General features: G+C 40.0%; 1 protein-coding gene across 1 annotated transcript in view; it reads left to right on the top strand.

Annotated features, from left to right (window-relative positions):
- Nucleotides 1-6,201: 6,201 nt before the first annotated feature.
- The window catches only part of wdfy3 (WD repeat and FYVE domain containing 3), a 136,428-nt gene continuing 121,421 nt past the window's right edge, over nucleotides 6,202-21,208 (top strand). The window contains 2 exon segments of the mRNA XM_053324968.1: nucleotides 6,202-6,402; nucleotides 11,985-12,108. Coding sequence (XP_053180943.1) covers nucleotides 6,223-6,402; nucleotides 11,985-12,108 — 304 coding nt within the window. The 5' untranslated portion in view covers nucleotides 6,202-6,222.

The raw sequence follows: 21,208 nt of genomic DNA, 5'->3' as shown, positions 1-21,208 counted from the left end.
AACGGAGGCGTGGAAGGAGACGATTACATAATCTCAGCTCCTTGGAAAATGTGATGAGTTGGATCATATGAGGCTGATAAGAATTTTAATTATTGCAGCCAAAAGCATAGAAAAAAAAACTCCCATTGTGCTCATCCAAAGACAAAGAAAGAAAGCTGAAATGCGTCAGTGTCCAGAAAGTCCAAAAATATCTGCTCAATTATGTAAATCACATCGATTCTCAGCGCTGAGAAATGCACGTTTAGGTTCTGCCTTCACTTGTCTGCTAAAGTTTTATATTAAAAACAGAATAAAGGAAATTACATAATTGATTTGGGGCATGTGAACCCTTTTTTTCCAACAGAAGAGCGTTTGACACAGACACAATACAGAGCTCACTCTGTTGGATTGTTGCGTTCATGAAAACAGGAAATGCAGATCCTCAGTCCCATTATTCGAAATTATTTGTTTTTTGGCATCAAGTCAAGTCTGCAAACTAATTTAAAAATACCCTTAATATCTCCACAGCGCCGGCATTTGTTATATCACAACAATAGAATCAAATTTATATACAGAGAACAGACGGAGAAGCTCGCCAAGAGTGAATTAGCCCGCTCAGAGGGGCTCTTAAACCCCCGAGGGTGTCTGGTTTGAATTCAGATTTGTCGAGTCTTCACATGAATGTGGGGAAAGAGATTCTCAGTCCTCAGTCGCTGCTGCTGAGGAGCCACTGAGGAAGAGCTTCAGAGTAAAGGGCCGTCCACACTAAGAACTATAACTGTAGTGATAACGCTGTGTGAGCATCCACACTTATGAACGATAACGATGCACACTCCAACTGTGTCTGCAGCTAATTAAAAATGGATATTGATCATTTGTTACTGCTGTAAACCAGATGTGCTGATTCAGTGTGGTGATCAGAAGTATTTCAGACGCTAGTTGCTGTGATGTTTCAGTATTTACAGACTAAACTGAGCCGACCGACTGCAGCAGACCTTGAAGCACGATGTGCAAAGTGCATAGTCAGGCAGCTTTTATTGAGCTGTGGCAGAGACTAGGGATGAGCAATGAATTGATATCATATGTATTTTATTATATATTTTATGGATATCGTCTTAGAGTTTGAATATCATAATATCATGATATGGAATAAGTGTGTTTTTCCTGCTTTTAAAGGCTGCATTTACAGTAAAAATATAATTTTCTGGGCATAACAGACTGTTCAATTATCTACCTTTTATCCACTTCGTCATTATATCCACAATACTGATGATTATTTATCAAAAATCTCAGTGCTTGAATATCTTGTGAAAGCACCGATACTCATCCCTATAATATCGTCAAAATATTGACATTGTGATATTTGATTCTGTCCATTACGCCTAATCCTAGCAGCGAGACACAGTATGAGCACAGATCTGAAGCCTAAATGATCCACTCACTTGGTCGTTTTCTCACATCGTAATGGAGAACAAAGTCATCTGTCAGGCTGGATCCAGATTTTGTTGTACTGTCAATGTTGTTATAGTTGTAATGTGAATTGTTATAGCTCTAGTTCTTGGTGTGAACGGGCTTTTAAAGCTTTAAATGCTGACTCACAGTGCAAAAAAATGGGCTTTTAATGGCATGTGACAGGAAAATATGTGGCAATGAATGAATATATAGCTCCTTATTGAAAGATATAGTAGGACAGTAACATATTTCAGTGTGGTGATAGCTTTAAAATGAGCTGAAAAGTCCATTTTAAGTCTTTTTTGTTTCATACAGAACTATAAATTGAACTGGATGTTGTTGTTGATATTGCAGAAATCATTTATACCTATCCTGATATTGAGTCTCTGATTATGTGACTCAATCACTACTGCTTCCTTTTCTTCAAATTTTGCAAGACTCACTGCGTTGGAGCTCATTAGATTCATTTTCGTTAGGTAACATGAGGTCAGAGCATTAAAAGCTGAGTCAGCAGTCCTCGAGTGAATCAATGTAACTGACAGTGGAAACAAATAATTTAATAAAGACCTCGATGAAGAAGAAACTGTTATTATTAGAGCTGATAATTGATCCGGTGTTTATGGTTCAATTTCATTCTATCAGTCATATAATTCGTTGGCTCTTTATTGAGCTGTTTCTTCTTCTTCTCCTCTTCCTATTAATGTTGAAGTGTCCTTGGGTAAGACAGTGAACCTTATATTTCTCCTGATAGGTAGGTCGGCACATTGCATGGTAGCTCGCTGCCGTTGATGTGTGATTGAGAGGGAAATTGTAAAGTACTTTGAGATGAAAAGTGCTCTAATAATTCAACCATTTACCGTGTCATTTTGAAGATCTGGGTCTTCACCAAAGACTGTATAAAAGAAATGGACGTAACATCCGTGACATCACCCATTGGTTTGTGGACTGCTGCTCCGAAGCCAATAGTTTCGAATCTGGGCAGCGCCATCTTGAAAATGTCAGGTGTATGCTGGGAAAAATAAAAACACGGGATTCTACTTATATGGGCATGAGGCGGGGCCATGGGCGGAGCGGGGAGGTTGCGATTGGATTAGATCTCGAGGACATTGGGCAGTCAACCTGCCAATCAGGACGTAGCCACGCCCTAATGCATACCCTGCTTTATCGTCACATATAAAATCAGGGAGGCCAAAATGTCCCAAATGAACATCATACTGCATTGAAGAAGGCTTTAAACTAGCGATTGAGACCATAAACACATTTTGAAAACGTTTACTGAGGTTAGAAATCAAGTGAGAAGTTGGTGAATTCTCCATTGACTTGTATAGAGACGGTCGCCCCCTGGTGGCCTTTTTGATAGAATGCAGCTCTAAGTTACTTCCGCATTGGCCTCATTTCAGAGGACCAGAACTCCCCGCCTAGTCTTCACATGTTGAAAGTGACACAGAGGTTGACTTTGAACCGGAAATGTTGCAGTTGCTTGAATCACTGTCGAGTTTGTATAAAAACAAATTTGAGCTGAAATTCAGGATATTATACGTTGTTTCCGTTTGCTGAGCAGACAGGAGAGTCACTTCTGCAGAAAGCCTGATTATTGCATCTTATTTTTTTACTGTTGTCGATGTCTAAAAGTTGAGTGCACATTCTCCGCTGGGGCAGCAGAGTTTCTGGACTTCATGTTAGACTGTCATGTCTTCTCACCGTCCGTGGAGGAAGTGAACTGTCAGAGCTTTTTAGCTGAGGATCACAACCGGTCAGGGACGAATCCTCTGTCTGTTCAGATTGTTTCAGCAAATGTTGAGTATAATAATATCACCACAAATCATATAAGGAGATCTGATGCTTAAAGGCAACGTATGATTTTTTAAAAGCTGTGAATCACAAGCTTTTATAACTTTATAAGAGTCCAATGTTTAGAGCCAATGTGCTGCAACAATTTTATAGTATTGACTTTATTTGTTTAGCACCTTTTAATATGAGCTCAAAGTGCTTTAAAACAAAATAAATTACATTCACAGAGTGCTTCACACTAAAAGGGACATAAAAGGAGCATAGCGCAAAAAAAGAAAGTGCAAAGAAATCTGTTAACTATTTAGAAAATGAATCGTTTTGAGTCATTTTTGGCTTTTTTTTAGCTTCTTTTAATGTGAGTAATCTGGTTTACTGTATACATTACTCTGAGTTAATTTAAGGATCGTATAGGATAGGTAAGAATAAGGTTTGGGCTTCAACCTTAAGCCTTTTTCAGGCATTGACTGTGTATTTTATTGTGTGAAATGGATTGATGTAAACATGCATAGTGATGATTTGTCAGTTGCATATTCACACAAGTTGTTTTCCAATTTGTGTGGCTTTTCATTAATTAATTCATTCATTCATTCATTCGTTCATTCAGTACTTTCTGGTTTCTTTAGTCCTCTATGCTAGTAAACATAGAATAGTAAACATGTATGGTGATGATTTGTCAGTTACATACTCACACAAGTTGTTTTTCAATTTGTGTGGCTTTTCATTCGTTCGTTCATTCATTCATTCATTCATTCATTCATTCAGTACTTTCTGCTTTCTTTCCTCCTCTATGGTATTAAACTGAATATCTTGGGTAGTGGGTTATTGGTTGGGACACTTCAGGTTGCATCTTGTGCTTTTGGAAACAGTGACCAACAATTTTTAACCATTTTCTGACATTTATAGACCAAAAAACTATCGATTAATCAAGAAAAATAATCATTACATGAATTAATGATGATTATAACCTTAAGTTGCAGCTCTGATGTAACAGAAACAAGCTGAGGAGTGATGATAATGTACGATAGAAAAGTGCCAGGAGGTTTTGTTCATCTCATCTTTTTTTTTTTTTTAATATAATGTCATGTGTTCCTTCGAGGCTTAAAGACTTAAATAAATGAGAAATCCTTTCCCTTGTGCCCTTGAGCAAGGTACAGCGTGCTAGTGTTTTCAGTCCTCCTGAAAAAAGAAAAGAAAAGAAAAGAAAGGAGGCTCTTATTTGGAGATGGATGAGCAACTTTGCTGCACGGTCGATCTCTCTCTCTTTATGTTGTTTTTTGTCGGTGGATGTTTATCTGTGTGTTGCGTGTTGGCTTTTTCAGCTCTGTCTCCTAGCAACCGTTTTAAGATGGTCTGGAGAATTTGACGTGTGGAAATAAATGGCTAAATATATATCAAGCAAACTGAGGAAAGAAGGAAAGAAGTAAGAGAGAGAGAGAAAAAGAAAATAAAAGATTATTATCAGTCATGGATGAGAATCTGTTGTGTTATATTATAGTGTGGAAGTAAATTGGCTCAAGAGACGCTTGAATTTGGTTTTATTAGCCGGTCAGTGTGCAGCAAGCGTCTGTATTTTATAAAGAAAACAAACCAGTGTTCATTTCACTGTGTAACAAGTATAGATTCAGATACTGTGGCTCAGTGTTATTTGACATTTTCAGATTATTGATGTCAGTTTAAGATCTGACTTTTAGTACAAATAGTAAAATTGGATTAAAGTGTTTTTTTCACATGCTTTTCCATTCACTCACTCAACCATGGTTAATTTTGTCCTAATTTTTAAAAAGTCAAAGCACACACACACACACACACACACACACAGACACACGCACACACACACACACACACACACACACACACACACACACACACACACACACACACACACACACACACACACTAAACAGGCTCAGAAAGTTGTCCATATTGTTTTTGCACACTTTGTTCTTTTTCTTTCTTTTTCGTCTCTTGTCCCAGATTCATCCCAACTTTTTTAAAGTTTAATTTAACATCACTTCCTCTCCTCGAGACAACGAGAGGTCCGCTTGAACCTTGAACCCCAAGAACTTACCTAAAGAGTTGGCTCGTTGAGATTGCGTTAAAAATATACTATCAGAGTTAGAGTTGAATGATTCAGTTAGAGTCCAGCTGTCTCGTCTGTGGGGAAAAGCCAACTACTATATAAATCCTTCCTCCTCCTTCTCTTCTTCTTCTTCTTCTTCGTCTTTGGTTTTACTGGCAGACTACAAGCCGATGCCACCAACTGTACCAGACACCAGAGTGTGTAACATTATAATATTCACAGATGAGAGTCAGAGAGAGTTGGGTGTTCACAGCTCCAAAAATAGAAAACTATCTAGCGGGCAATGTTTATAAATTAATAAATAGATGAATTTTTGAGCTTGAATGTAACAAACGTTCACTTATGCTATCACAACTCTCAAGAATCTGCATTGAGGTAAGATAAAAATTTATAAGAATAAATAAAAAGGTAATGAAAGACTATTAAAAATATATAAAATGAAAGAATGAAATAAAGTCACTATCGAATAAAGTGGGTAAATCTGGAAATGTTTAAAAGTAAAATAATAAAAGTAAAGAAGTAAAACAGACATAAGGAAGGTTATGAAGAAGAAAACAATAAAATAGGATGAACAGATTAGTCCAAGTAGTAAAAACAGGGTGAAAATAGAAAAAAAGACAGATTAAAGAATAAATAAATAAATAAAATTCAATTGAAAGCCAAATGTAAAAAGATATAGGTCTTACGTTTGCTCTTTAAAATAATTGGTTGCTTAAAAGCTGAGGACTTTTCAATGAGACATTTTTTTCTATCTTATGATTTGTTTGTTCACGTCTAGGTCTTTTAATAAATAATAAATGACTTTGAGACAAATCATTAATCTCTCCCCCTCTCCCTCTCTCTCTCTCTCTCTCTCTCTCTCCTCTCTCTCTCTCTCTCTCTCCTGCAGTACTGCCTTTGCCTTGACAAAGCCGTTCAAGATGAACATGGTGAAGAGGATCATGGGCCGGCCTCGGCAGGAGGAGTGCAGCCCGCAGGACAACGCGCTGGGCCTGATGCACCTGCGACGCCTCTTCTCCGAACTGTGCCACCCTCCTCGTCACATGACCCAGAAGGAGCAGGAGGAGAAGCTCTACATGATGCTTCCCGTGTTTAACAGGGTAAGTTACACCGGGAGGGGGGGCAAAGAAAGGGGATCAAAGTTGCGTAAAACTCAGCCTCTTTCTCTGCTCCCTGAAGCCCCGCCCCCGTACCAAGTGTCACCTGTCAATCACCACCTCTACCAGAAACATGGACGCTACATCTGAGAGTTTTCTGCTGCTAACGAAGCTGCTAGCACGGCGGCTAACTCGGCTGCTAACTTGGCGGCTAACTCGATGGCTAACTCAGCGGCTAGCTCAGCGGGTAACTCGACAGCTAGCTCAACGGCTAACTCAGCTAAGCTCGGTGGTTAGCTTGGCAGCTAACTCAGCTAACTGTAGACTGTAGTAGTAGTAGTGTGCGCTGAATGTATTTATACCTGTACAGCAGCAGGGGCGGGTTTATGCTAATCACTAAATCCTGAACACAGAAATCTTGAAACACAGTTTGTGAAGCCTAGCTCCACAATTTAAATCTAAATGGTTGAAATGTTTTTTTACACCTTTTTTAGAAATACATTCATGACCTATTTAATGTGTTTAGAAGAAAATGTTTGAATTCACTTTACACAGCCTTTAAAGACAAGTTTGTGTTTAATCTCCTGTCCCACTGTGTCTGTGATGTGATAGACTCAACTCAATAGGTGCCTCATGAAGGAAATACCACCTATGAGCTAAATTAAAATCATGTGGTGACACCCTGATTTTCATACACACTTGATAAGACGCTTCACGAACTCCGTTTCAACAGCCCGAAGTTAAATATGATGAAAATGAAAATGAGCCTGTCAACTCGTGCTGATTATGTTGTCTGAGCAGCTGGATATCACCACACTTACAGCAGAGCACAAAGAGCTTTTCTGTGTAGCTTTTAAAGTGACATTTATAGTAAAGTATTAAATGTCTGTGTGTGGAGTCATACTCAATCAAATCTCCAGGTTGTTGATGATACAAATACAAAGAACAGATTTATAAGAAAACTTTCAACAAAATGAATATTGTGTCAGTCATTAGAGGCATTAACCTCCACGCAATGTCAGCATGAGGTTTATTGGCAAAGCGAATTGATGTCACAAAGCTTTTCCAGGTATTAAACTCACAACATGATATAAAAAATGACATCTTGCTGCAGACTGTAATGGCCAATTTAAAAAGAAATGAGTCAAATCAGAGACTGTAACCTTGTCAATGTTAAAAAATAATGCATAAAATTACACAAGCAGAGAGTCAAATCCAATCAAATCATGAACATTTAAAGCAACACAGCAAGAATACAAAAACTGGTGTATAAGATAATAAAAATGTGTTTGCAGACAGGATTTAAAAACAGGCAGCTTGTCAGAGTTTTGGAGGCTACAACTGGAAAAGGCTCGTTCTCCCCTGTGCTTCAGTCTAGATCTAAGAACAGCTAAACACAACTAGTCAGCAGATCTGAGGGTTAACAGTGATGGGAGTTATACTGCTGGACTCTCAGTATGCATTTGATCTGCCGTCTGTGTCGATATCCTGAAATGACAGATATCAGGAGTGCTGTGACTGCAGACGTGGAGGATGCTTTTTTTTTGCTCCTCTCTTACTGAGAAGCTCGGTGTTTGACTTGTGTTTAGTTTAGTTAGAAATGATAATGCTAACTTACTAGCCGAGCCTCTTCTGATCAAAACGGTATGTCAAAGGCTACGTTCACACTGTAAGCCAAAATCCGATTTTTAGCCAATCTAGATTAGATGGCTCTTATGAAGTCTGAACAGTCATAAACCAGATCTAAACCACCTTTGGGAGGAAGTTTCAAATCTCATTTGGACAGATGTGTCTGAGTCTGAACAGCTCCAAACACTCATATCGGATTTGACTGTCCGTGATGTCTCTCTACGTCTCTACGCTACGTCACTCTATGAGACACCAGACCTGCGCTTATTCCAGTTGTTGTTGCTAGGTGATATCACTGGAGGACTTATTCCAGTTGTTGTTGCTAGGTGATATCACTGGAGGACTTATTCCAGTTGTTGTTGCTAGGTGATATCACTGGAGGCAACAAAGGACGAAATCAAACCAAATTCTTAATCTTTGGGGAGATGGCTCTGTTCAAGCGAAGCTCGAGGGTTTGTTGTTGCTGTCACTGTCGCAATTATATGACATCACACAATACATGATAGATGACGCCTCTGCTCTGACGACATTGCCACGGCAACCTGTCAGATTGGTCATTAATGTGGCCCAGTCTGAACAGAGCCAAATCCCAAAACAGTGTGGACAGTCAGGCCTAAAATCTGATTTGAGAAGGAATCAGATTTGAATCAGATTTGCCTGCAGTCTGAACGCAGCCATATAGACAAAATAATGTATCACAATATCACAATAATATTGTAATGATTACTATCGGTGCTTTCACAAAATATTTACACAATGAGATATTTGATAAATAATCATCAGTAATGTCGATATAATGACTAAATGGGTAAAACACAGATAATAAAACAGTCTGTTAAGCTCAGATAATGTCATTTTTACTGTAATGCAGTAAGTCGAGGGAGGAAGGAAGGAAGGGAGTGAGGGAGGGAGGGAGGAGGGAAGGGAGGAAGGAAAGGAGGGAGGGAGGAAGGAAGGAAGGGAGGGAGGGAGGGATGAAGGAAGGAAGGGAGTAAGGGAGGGAGGAAGGAAGGGAAGGAGGGAGGGAGGGAGGAAGGGAGGAAGGAGGGAGGAAGGAAGGAAGGGAAGGAGGGAGGGAGGGAGGGAGGAAGGAAGGAAGGAAGGAGAGAGGGAGGAAAGAAGGAAGGAAGGAAGAAGGAAGGAAAGGATGGAGGACGGGAGGGACGGAAGGAAGGGAGGAAGGAAGAAGGAAGGAAGGAAGGAGAGAGGGAGGAAAGAAGGAAGGAAGGACAGAGGAAAGAAAGAGAGAAGGAGAGACTGAAGAAGTAAGGAAGGAAGGAAAGAAGGAGGGATGGAGGAAGTACAGACAAAAGGAAGGAAGGGGTAGGAAAGAAGACGGGGTCAATTTGACCCGGGAGGACGACACAAGGGTTAAAAGCAGGAAAAGACACTTATTCCATATCCCAGTATCCTGATATCCTGATATCTATAATATGTGTGTTTAAATCTCCTGGTATGTTTAATTATGCAGCGACGGTTATTAACAGACTCATAACTAATAAAAGGTTTTAATGCAGCAGCTTTTTAAATAAGCCTCTTTAATTAAGAGTCTCTCCCTGTTTGCTCAACAAATCGGAGAATGTAGGAGTAAAGTTAATCCATGCAGTGATCTTCTTTATATTAAACTGCTTGTTATGCGTCTGAACGCTGCGGGCGGCTCCGTCGAGTGTCCTCATCACAACTGGAGTGGCTCACCGAGGGTCTCTCCACTCGTCGACTAATTAGTCTGTTAAACTTAGATAATGTCATTTTTACTGTAATGCAGCCTTTAACCCTCCTGTTGTCCTCGAGTCAAGGGAGGGAGGGAGTGAGGGAGGAAGAAAGAAGGAAGGAAGAAGGGAGGGAGGAAGGTGAGAGGGAGGAAAGAAGGAAGGAAGAACAGAGGAAAGAAGGAAGGGAGGAAGGTAGGAAAGAAGGACCGAGGAAAGAAAGGGAGAAGGAGGGACGTCATTTTTACTGTAATGCAGCCTTTAACCCTCCTGTTGTCCTCGAGTCAAGGGAGGGAGGGAGGGAGGGAGGGAAGGAAGGGAGGGAGGGAGGGAGGGAGGGAAGGAAGGGAGGGAGGGAGGGAGGGAGGGAGGGAGAAGGGAGGGAGGGAGGGAGGGAGGAAGGAAGGTGAGAGGGAGGAAAGAAGGAAGGAAGGACAGAGGAAAGAAGGAAGGGAGGAAGGTAGGAAAGAAAGAGAGAAGGAGAGACGTTATTTTTACTGTAATGCAGCCTTTAACCCTCCTGTTGTCCTCAAGTCAAGGGAGGGAGGGAGTGAGGGAGGAAGGGAGGGAGGGATGGAGGAAAGAAGGAAGGAAGGAGGAAGGGAGGGAGGAAGGTGAGAGGGAGGAAAGAAGGAAGGAAGAACAGAGGAAAGAAGGAATGGAGGAAGGTAGGAAAGAAGGACCGAGGAAAGAAAGGGAGAAGGAGGGACGTCATTTTTACTGTAATGCAGCCTTTAACCCTCCTGTTGTCCTCGAGTCGAGGGAGGGAGGGAGGGAGGGAGGGAGGAAGGAAGGGAGGGATGGACGAAGGAAGGGAGGAAAGGAGGAAGGGGAGGGGGGGAGGGAGGGAGGGAGGAAGGAAGGAAGGAAGGAAAGGAGGGAGGGAGGGAGGAAGGAAGGAAGGAAGGGAGGGAGGGAGGGAGGGAGGGAGTGAAGGAGGAAAGAAGGAAGGAAGGAAGGTAGGAAAGAAGGACAGAGGAAAGAATTAAGAGTCTCTCCCTGTTTGCTCAACAAATCGGAGAATGTAAAGTAAAGTTAATCCATGCAGTGATCTTCTTTATATTAAACTGCTTGCTCTGCGTCTGAACGCTGCGGGCGGCTCCGTCGAGTGTCCTCATCACAACTGGAGTGGCTCACCGAGGGTCTCTCCACTCGTCGGCTAATTACCCGGCGCTGGCTGTGATTCACTCTCTCACTGGTGGCATAATTCATGTCACATTTTGAGGAGTGGAGAGAGGACTGAGTGCAGAGGGACTCCGACGGCCTTCGGGGACGCTTTCATGTCAGATTTATAGGATAAATAAATACGTGATGAGCTGATTGTTGAGTGAAGTGGAGTTTATATCTCTGACCCGCTCCACAAAGGCTCAGGCTGCACTACCGTTTATAATCTTTTTACACTGCTCTACTATTTTTTATTATTTTATGATTTTACTTTTATTTTTTATTATTATATTTCTATTATTTTGTATTTTCCTATTGTTTCTTTTGTCTTTTTTAATTTTTTATATTTACCAAATTTTTAGTCTAGCTTTTATTAAATTAAATCTCTTTTATTTTACTTCATTTTATCAGTCATTTTATTTTTGTTTTGTATTTTTCAATCTATTTTAACCTCGTTTATTTTACTCAAACTTTTTTTCTCTGTTATTTTTTATTTTCTCTTATTTATTTTGACTTTATTGCATTTTAAATTTGTATTATAATTTTTGGGTTATTTTTGATTAATTATTATTTTGTTATAAAATAAATATTATTATTATTTTTTTATTATTATTTTTTTTTTTACTATTATTTTCTCTGCATTAGTCTCAATTCTTTCTTTTTCTTCCTTTTCTTTATATTGTCTTTGATCTACACTTGTTCTGTCTCATTATCATCTCTTCAATCAGCTCTGAAGCTCTTGAAACTCCACTAACCTGATGAAAGCTGCTTTATAAATACAGTTTGACTGATTGTTGCTCTGTGGCCGTAACATTAGGACATGCTAGAACAAACCCAGAGAGGTTTCAGACTAACTCTTGATGTTAGTCTCCACTTGATGTGATTACAGCTGTTATTTTAAGGAACTGCAGAATATAATTGTAAATAATAAGCTTATTATTCTATTTTCTCCATTAAAGCAATAATCTGCAACTTTTTCAGATGTATAAATGTCTGACCTGCCAAACTTTCTTTCTGACTTTAAATTCTCTCTCTATGTTTCTTTCTTTTCCTGATAAACTAAAGCCGATCTCTGTCCTTTAGGTGTTCGGGAACGCTCCACCCAGCACCATGACGGAGAAGTTCGCTGACCTGCTGCAGTTCACCACTCAGGTCTCACGTCTCATGGTGACCGAGATCAGACGAAGAGCCTCCAATAAATCCACAGGTACGTTTATTTATAACTATACAATCACTTTATTGTTGATTATTCCCCATTATAACCAGCCTGCTTTGTTCCCCCCTCCTCATTTAAGGTGCTGTGATGATTTTAGCATTGTGCCTTCATTACTATCAATACTACAGTTACATTTTCGCTATAAACTTGCAGCATACACATATTTTGCAAGACTAAAAACACTGAAAATCTGTATTATTTACTCTTATGAAGGATCATATACACAGGATATATCCTTAAAAAGTTTAGTTTTTGATCTTCAAGGTATAAAAATGTCTTAAATTATAGGCGTTAAGGTATTAAATTTGATTTCAGTGTAATTATATTCGTTCAGTTTGTGTCATTCATCATTATTATATCATTATTTTCTGATTATGTTACAAAAAAGCAACCAATCAACTTATTAATTAAAGTGAAAAATAATCAGCAGTTGGAGCTATAATGAAATTAGTTGCAGTCCTATATAAACGACTAGCTCCATTTCAACCCACTACAACAGTAAAATCCTGCTTTTACATTATTATTATATGTCTCAACAGTGGTATTATTTATTCCTATTAAAAAAGTTGATACAGTTATAGATAAGAAAGGGCATCTTTCCGTTTATTAGAATAGATTTTTCTGCAGTGAACCTTTTAAATCTGATATTAAAGTTTAGGGGCCATCCACACGGAGACGCTTTTGGGTTTAAACGCAGATGTTTTGGCCGATCGTCCAAACGAATACTGTAAACGCATTGCCTGAAAACGAAGCTATCTGAAACCTGGTCCCAGGGTGGAAACGAAGCTTTCTGAAACCTGGTCCCAGGGTGAAAAAATGTGCAAACGCTGCCCTTGAGTGTTCGTTTGGATGTTTTTTTTTGTTTTTTTTTAAAGATTTTGTTGGCATAGACACCTTTATTAATCAGTAGATTGACAGGAAACATGGGAGAGAGAGGGGGGTGACATGCAGCAAAGGACCTCCGATCGGGATTCGAACCGGGGTCGGCTGCGTATATGGCATGCGCTCTAACCACTTAACCACCTGCGCGCCCATTCGTTCGTTTGGATGGTGAAGACGCATATCTGCGTTTCAATGATGTCATCGCCACACCCCTCGAGCTTAGCCTTCCACCTCTTATATCCCTTATATCCGCCTCTTCCTCTGTGTTTTTGGTGAATTTCTGAAACTGAAACAGCGCCGCCTATAGGCCTGGAATATGAAGTAGCGTGTTGAGTCGTGTTGAGATCAGATGGATCCGTTTGTACGATGTCAGGGAAAACGGAGGGGGAAAAGATCGTTTTGGTACGTGTGGACCTGGCCTTAGTCTTTGCTGCACATGAACCAGCAGCATCTGCTCGAAACAGTAGTTACAGCTTTGTGGCTTCACCCACTAGACACAGGAACAATGTTACACACACACACACACACACACACACACACACACACACACACACACACACACACACACACACACACACACAATAACACACACGAGGTTTCAAGTCTCCATCCAGCTCTCTCTCCCTCGGTCTCAGATTTCTCCTCCTTTATCATCTCTGTCCATCGCTGCCTGAACATGTGATGTGTTGTTTTCATGCAGAGAAACAGCTCTGATTTTGTAATACCACAGTCTAAACACACATACACATACACACACACACACACACACACACACACACACACACACACACACCAAAGCTCCAGCTGGTCGCCAGGCTTCTGCTGTAGACTGAGTCAGTAGTTGACTCTGCAGTACTCTGGCATCGTCTCAACAACCAGTTTTGATTTGTGAGCACATATTTAAATAATCATGTCCTCTCAAAGCTGATCATAAATAGAGAAGGGGAGGGGGGGAAGAGGGGGGGGGGGGGGTTGTTTAAACGCCTCGCCTCGAATTAGTCCGAGCCTCTAAATCACCGTTCACATCTTGTTGTTGGATTTTTGTCAGAGATTCAGAAATAGATCTGGTGGGTTTATTTCTCATGAATTTGCACAGCTGGTGAAACTAATCAGAGCTGTTGTTGCTGCAGCCGGAGTTAATGATATTATCAAACTGTGTCGCAGTGTGATGTGAGACGGATCTTCTCAATAAAGCTACACGAAATGAAACTGTAAACCACCCCCCCTAACCCCCACCCCATCCCTCACCCATTAACAGTTATTATCTCTCTTTCCTGGGCTTCCTGGCTGTGATTACCAAAAACAATCTGGCTCTTTTCAGTACCTTTGCTTGCGTGGCAGGAATCCCATACACTCCTTTTTAATATATTGGTACTTGTGAACGCTCCTCTTAATATTACTCAGAGTATTATGCAAAGTTTGATCAGGAATTGATTGGTAATCTATATATTAATGGTGGATTTGCTATAGCTTCGTCCAATTATGTGTAATATTTCATTTATTATAATAATATATTATATTTATATAGTATAGTATAGAGTATAATCTTTTTAAGTACCTACAAATAAGACATTAGTTTATTAATCAGTCCTTGGGATTATTCCCTAATACACCTGAGGATATAACCATTGGAAATTAGGCTGCTTGATATTGGATTTATCAATTAATTAATCAATCAGTCTTGCTTTATATAGCTCAAAATCACAATGAAAGTCATCTCAAGGCACTTTACAGATAGATCAGATCAATACTCTTCTTTACAAAGGGTCTAAAATCTTCCATATACAACTTTATTAATGTAAGATTAAATATATATATTTGTAAAGAATTGGTTTGAAGAATATATAATATATGATTTTGGTATTGGTTGGATGTTTTAAATGATTTGAATAATAAAAAAAAGCAATCCAAAAAGGTTACTGCTGGTAAGAAAGGATAATAATATAGTTTACATCAACAGCAGCCTCCTCTCCTCTCTTCTGTTTGGTAAAAGATCAGCCAGAGTCCGCAGAATCAGCACAAAAAAAACCTCCAAATAAAATATCCACAAAAAAGAACAAAACAATGTCCAAAAAGGCTGAGAATAGTATAGTTTACATTTCATACTATTATTATTATACTAACTATTAAACACAGATGGAGAAGTTGTGGGAAAAAAACAATAGCAGCGTCCCACTCGGTCCCACTCCACTCTACCGTTGCCATGGAGATCACAAAAACACAGCAGGTAATTAGACAGCCAGAGTCCGCAGAATCAGCACAAAAAAAGAAACAATAAAATGTCCAAAAAGAGGCTGCTGGCAAGTGATTATAATAGTATATAGTTGATGTTTGATACGATTATAAACTGTAAAACACAGATGGAGATGTTGTTATTTAAATAGGAACTACTTCTTTCTAGTTTGTTTGTAATGTTAGATTTGGGGCGGAGTGATATGCTTCACATTTAAAGTCTGTGTAAAGTAAGAATAAATATGTGTGTATCTGTCAATCAAAGTCACCACCTCTACCAGAAACATGGACGCTATGTCTGAGAGCTTTCTGCGGCTAACTCAGCTGCTAGCTCGGCGGCTAGCTCGGCTGCTAACTCAGCTGCTAGCTTGGCGGCTAACTCGGCGGCGTGCTAACTCAGCTGCTAGCTCGGCGGCTAATTCATCTGCTAACTCGGCTGCTAACTCAACTGCTAGCTCAGCAGCTAACTCGGCGGCTAACTCAGCTGCTAGCTCGGCAGCTAACTCGGCGGCTTGCTAGCTCAGCGGCTAACTCAGCTACTATCTCAGCGGCTAGCTCTGCGGCTAGCACAGCTAATTGTAGACTGTAGTAGTAGTCGTGTGCGCTGAATGTATTTATACCTCTACAGCAGCAGGGGCGGGTTTATGCTAGCCGATTTTCAGACCCGTCCACTAAATCCTGAACACAGAGATCTTGAAACACAGTTTTTGAAGCCTAGCTCCACAATTCAAATCTAAATGGTTGAAATGATTTTTACACCTTTTTTACACTTATTTAATGTGTTTAGAAGAAAATGTCTAAATTCACTTTACACAGTCTGTAAGTCATGTTTCAAGTTTGTTGAAAAAAGTTGCACAAGTTACTCTGAAGAAGCTTTCCCTTAGCTGTTTCATACCTCCATTACTCACAAAATAGGTTCAATTAAGGTGACGCTAAGCTACACCCAGCGTTACATTAATAACCTCCCAACAAGCTGTAAATCTTCAATAAAGCAAAATTAAGAATACTAGAATAAATCCCAGCCTGTATTGATATTTATCAAACTCAGACAAATTAAATATAACATCTTCCACAGAACATATTACGCTCCTCATGGACTTAATCAGCTTAATGGTGGAGTTTCTTCCATGTGTCAGAGATTAACTAGGAAGCATCACCTCATGCTCGAGAGGCTTTTTGGAAATATGTTACTGCAACAGATTTCTTTTAATCTTTTAAAAAAATCTCTCTCGTTGACTTTGATCATAAAGTTTGGATGCTGGGTGATGTCAGCTCACCTAACGTGACTCATCGTGAGAAGTGTTTTACTCTGAAAAAGCCGCAATGCAGAAAAAATGGATGAGTGAATTTGTATTCTGAGAAAATACTGTATCCTGTTTGGAAAAAACCTACAAACTTTGACTGTATCTCGGCTCTTTTACCTCTTTATTTCATATCTTACCACTGTTAGACCCTAATAATTTCGGTTTCTTATTTCTTTGTTTTACTGTTATTTTTATTCATTATATATCACATAAAGTTGTTTTTCTACCTTAATTTATACCAAACTATTTCGAATGGTGTGCCAGAAGTGTCATATGGGGTAAATATGACACAGCAGTTGTTTCTATATATTTATGCAAAGAAGAAAAAACTGGGTTACACTCCAATCCAAGGCTAATTAAGACAAGCCTCACTATGATTGATCACCAACTACATTTATTAGATCGATAGCTATGTTAGTTAGCATTTTAGCTACCATTACAATCCTGCTCCTTTTCCATCATTATAATATGCACTGGGTCAAACTAGGCTTTGTGGTCATATCAAGGCCTCACCAAATGTTGGGTGTCTCCTCTTGAGATAGTGGTAAGTGTTCTGATAGTGTTGCTATAGCAACCAGGGTCAGATATGTGTTTGACTGTTTTCTCTGACTGAGGTTGAGGTAACTGGAGTCAGAGGTTTTGATAAAGTGTTGGATGGAGGACAAAGCAATGTTTTGTCTGTAGAGCAGTAGACTAAATTCTGTATATTGTAGATGTGTTGGACCAACCTGTGGCGTTATCTGTCTGGTTTAAAGTCCCGGAGGAGACAAACTTCATAAACCTTTTCAATTCAAGTCATCCTGGACTCTTGTCTACTCTCTCCATAGATGTATGGGCTACTTAATTAAAATCTCTGTCACTCCTGTTCCAACTCGTTATTAGAGTAAATCTATATAATATAGTATAGTACAACCAATATATCTACCTTTATGGCGCTTTTCCACTATACAGTTCTAGCGCTACTCGGCTCGACTCGGCTCGGTTTGGCACCAGGAACGATCTTTTCCATTACTTCATAGTACCTACTCAACGTGGGCGGGGTTGTCATAGCACAGCTTCTCGAAACTGCCGTGACATTGTTTTTATAAGTTTGGTTTGGTTAGTTTAGTCAAGGTTAGTTTGATTGTGTTGCCTTACGTTGAAGCCTTAGTTTCATTACTGTTTATTTGACTTTGGATTTCTGGGCCCAACTTTTGTTCTTTTTCTAGTTATTTGATCATTCCTTTTGGATATTTTTGGGATTTTTGTATACTTTAATTAAATATTTTGTCTATCTGCTTGGTCCTTGACTAGGGTTGCAAAGGGGTGGAAAGTTTCCGGTAAATTTCCGGAAAGTTTCCGGTAAATTTCCATGGGAAGTTAAGCTGGGGAATTTTGGAAATATTCCAAATTGGAAACTTTCCATGGGAATTATGGGAATTATGGGAATTTATGGGGATTAAATGGGAATTTATGGGGATTAAATGGGAATTTATGGGGATTAAATGGGAATTTATGGGAATTTATGGCAACTGAGGGTAATTTAGTGGAAAGGTATCATCATTTGATTGATTAATTGGATAAAAAAAGTCCACCCCTTCATTAAAAAACATTATTTTAAATTGATGATAAAAAAAGGTGCACAATGTCGCTTGATGTCCCTGAGCTGTTGAAGTTATATTAAATTATACAATTATTTATAATTTAATATAAAAAAAACAACTAAATGTTATTATTCTTAATGGTTTCACACACAACTCTGAAAAAATACAACAATGTGTCTGTGAAGCTACACATCCCTGCGGGGGGGGGGGGTGTGTCCAATGTATCCTGGTGGAGATACAACTCATAAAATCCAAAATATACAAGATGTTTTTAAAACTATTTGTTATTGTTATTTACTTAGGTGCAAATGATATAACTAGTAACATCAAAGTTCCACTCCTGTCTGTTGAAGTGATATTTGCTGTATAAATTGTGGTTTATTTGGTTTTGACCAGTTTTATTTTTTCCACCATAAGGCTAAATATAGCACTTACACATAAAAATATCCCTAAATATATTACCATATAATGTCATCAAAACCACAGGCTCAAAAGTCTGGCTTCAAGTTGTGTGATCTGGGCTCAAAAGTGTGGTCTAGGATTGTAGAAATCATCTGTGCATGTGATGGAGGAATGAACAGTGCATGTAGGGGGCGTGGCCTCAGTATGCACAGTGCATGTAGGGGGCGTGGTCTCAGTAGCCCTGCAGTAAACAGTATGCTATGTGAGCATATGATAGCATAGATATTCAACTGTAGTGCATGATATCTGGTTGTTTTAGTCAGGATTATGCTAAAATATTATTTTACACAACTATATTTAAGTTCCCTAATAAGAACATACCTTCAGTTTAGTAAATTCCCAGTTAATTCCCGTTAATTCCCATTAATTCCCGTTAATTCCCGTTAATTCCCGTTAATTCCCATGGAAAGTTTCCAAGTTTGAAAATTCCCGGAATTTTGCAACCCTATCCTTGACACACACAAACAATAGAGGACATGGAGACGATGGTGTACTGGTGCTGCTGTAAGTGTCTTTCTGTCACACACAAAGCAAGAAAATTGAGCTGAATCGCTTTAATTATTATTGCTGGTATTTAAAAATGCCAGGTTTGAGTCTTGTGTCGGAGTCGTGCTACAACTGTATAATGGAAAAGCTCCATTAGTCAGACAGGTGGATTACAGCAGACTGTTTGACTATCTTAGTTAAACAGAAACTGTCTTCATTACATTCTCAATACCGCCTTGATTATGTGTCTTAAAACAGCCACTCCTTTGTTTTCTTTTTTGGTTGTACTAAGCTGTCTGATTATCAGGCCGTTGCTGTAAGGCTCATTAAAATCGGCTAAAGTCCACGTCCAAGGAAAACAGGTGGAACAACACATCTGGTTTAATTTAATGGTTTTAGTGTCCGGATGCGTGTGTGGGAGACAGATGTCTGCTATTCTGCTCTTTTACCTCCCGCTTATTATCTCTGTTTGTTTTTACCACATGACAACAGGACATGTTGGTGATACTTTCTTTCTTTTTTGGGACTGCAGATTACAATACATACATTTATAAAACAAGTAGTATCATCTTCCTCTGCCAGTCATACATTTTTTTAAGACTTATGAACATTAATCAGTGTAGAGAGATTAACCCTCCTGTTGTCCTCAGGTCAAGGAAGGAAGGAACAAAGGGAAGAAGGAAGGGAGCTAGGGAGGGAGGAAGCAAAAGGAGTGAGGAGGGAGGGAGGAAGGAAAGGAGTAAGTAGGGAGGAAGGCAGAGAGGGAAGGAAAGGAGAGTGGAAGGAAGGAAGGAAGGAAAGGAGTAAGCAGGGAGGGTGGAAGGAAAGGAGCGAGGAAGGAAGGAAGGAAAGGAGTAAGGCGGGATGGAGGAAGGAAAGGAGGGAGGAAGGATGGAAGGAAAGGAGTAAGTAGGGAGGAAGGAAGGTAAGGAGGGAGGGAGGAAGGAAAGGAGTAAGGAAGGAAGGGAGAAGGAAGGAAAGGAGTAAGGAGGGTGGGAGGAAGGAAAGGAGTGAGGAAGGAAGGTAAGGAGGGAGGGATGGAGGAAGGTAAGGAGTGAGGAAGGAAGGAAGGAAGGAAGGAAAGGAGTAAGGAGGGAGGTAGGAAGGAAAGGAGTGAGGAAGGATGGAAGGAAAGGAGTATGGAGGGAGGAAGGAAGGTAAGGAGGGAGGGAGGGAGGAAGGAAAGGAGTGAGGGAGGGAGGAAGGAAAGAAGGGAGGAAAGGAGTAAGGAGGGAGGAAAATCCACAGTCCTCCTTCTGTGCTAAAAAAATGTATTTAAAAGTTGATCTGAAGCTAATATGAAGTTTCAGTTTTGTCCATATGAGTCAAATCAAGTAGATATGTTTCAACTTTACAGTCTTTTTAGTGCCAAAGTCTTTTTGTTACTATACTTCCCCCACAGCTCAACTCAAAGAGGGAATCTGATGCTACAAAGACTGTAAAAGTGTCAGATATGTTAAGACTCAAACTCAGACTGCTCGAAGCTTTGAACTTTAAATGCACTAAAATATCTGAGTGGACACATGTTGGATTTTGGCTTCTATCACTTTACACTGAAAGCACATTTAAACCTCCTGTTGTCCTCAAGTCAAGGAAGGAAGGAAGGGAGAAGGAAGGAAAGGAGGGAAGGGAGGGAGGGAGGGAAGGAGGAAGGGAGAAGGAAGGAAAGGAGGGAGGGGGAAGAAGGAAGGGGGAAAAGGAAGGAAGAAAAGAAGGACAGAGGAAGGGAGGGAGGAAGGAAGGAAGAAAGGAGAAGGACGGAAAGGAAGGGAGGAAGAAGGAAGGAAAGGAGGGAAGGGAGGGAGGGAGGAAGGAGAGAAGGAAGGAAAGGAGGGAGGGGGGAAGAAGGAAGGCAGGAAAGGAAGGAAGAAAAGAAGGACAGAGGGAGGGAGGAAGGAAGGAAGGAGAAGGAAGGAAAGGAAGGGAGGAAGAAGGAAGGAAAGGAGGGAAGGGAGGGAGGGAGGGAGGAAGGAGAGAAGGAAGGAAAGGAGGGAGGGGGGAAGAAGGAAGGGAGGAAAGGAAGGAAGAAAAGAAGGACAGAGGAAAGAGGGAGGGAGGAAGGAAGAAAGGAGAAGGAAGGAAAGGAGGGGAGAGGAAGGAAAGGAGAAGGAAGGAAAGGAGGGTGGGGGGAGAGGAAGGGAG

Source organism: Scomber japonicus, chromosome 9 (genome assembly GCF_027409825.1).
Source record: "Scomber japonicus isolate fScoJap1 chromosome 9, fScoJap1.pri, whole genome shotgun sequence".
NCBI classification, from domain to species: Eukaryota; Metazoa; Chordata; class Actinopteri; order Scombriformes; family Scombridae; genus Scomber; species Scomber japonicus.
Note: the sequence above shows the minus strand (reverse complement) of the source record. Positions and strands in the feature narration are given on the sequence as shown.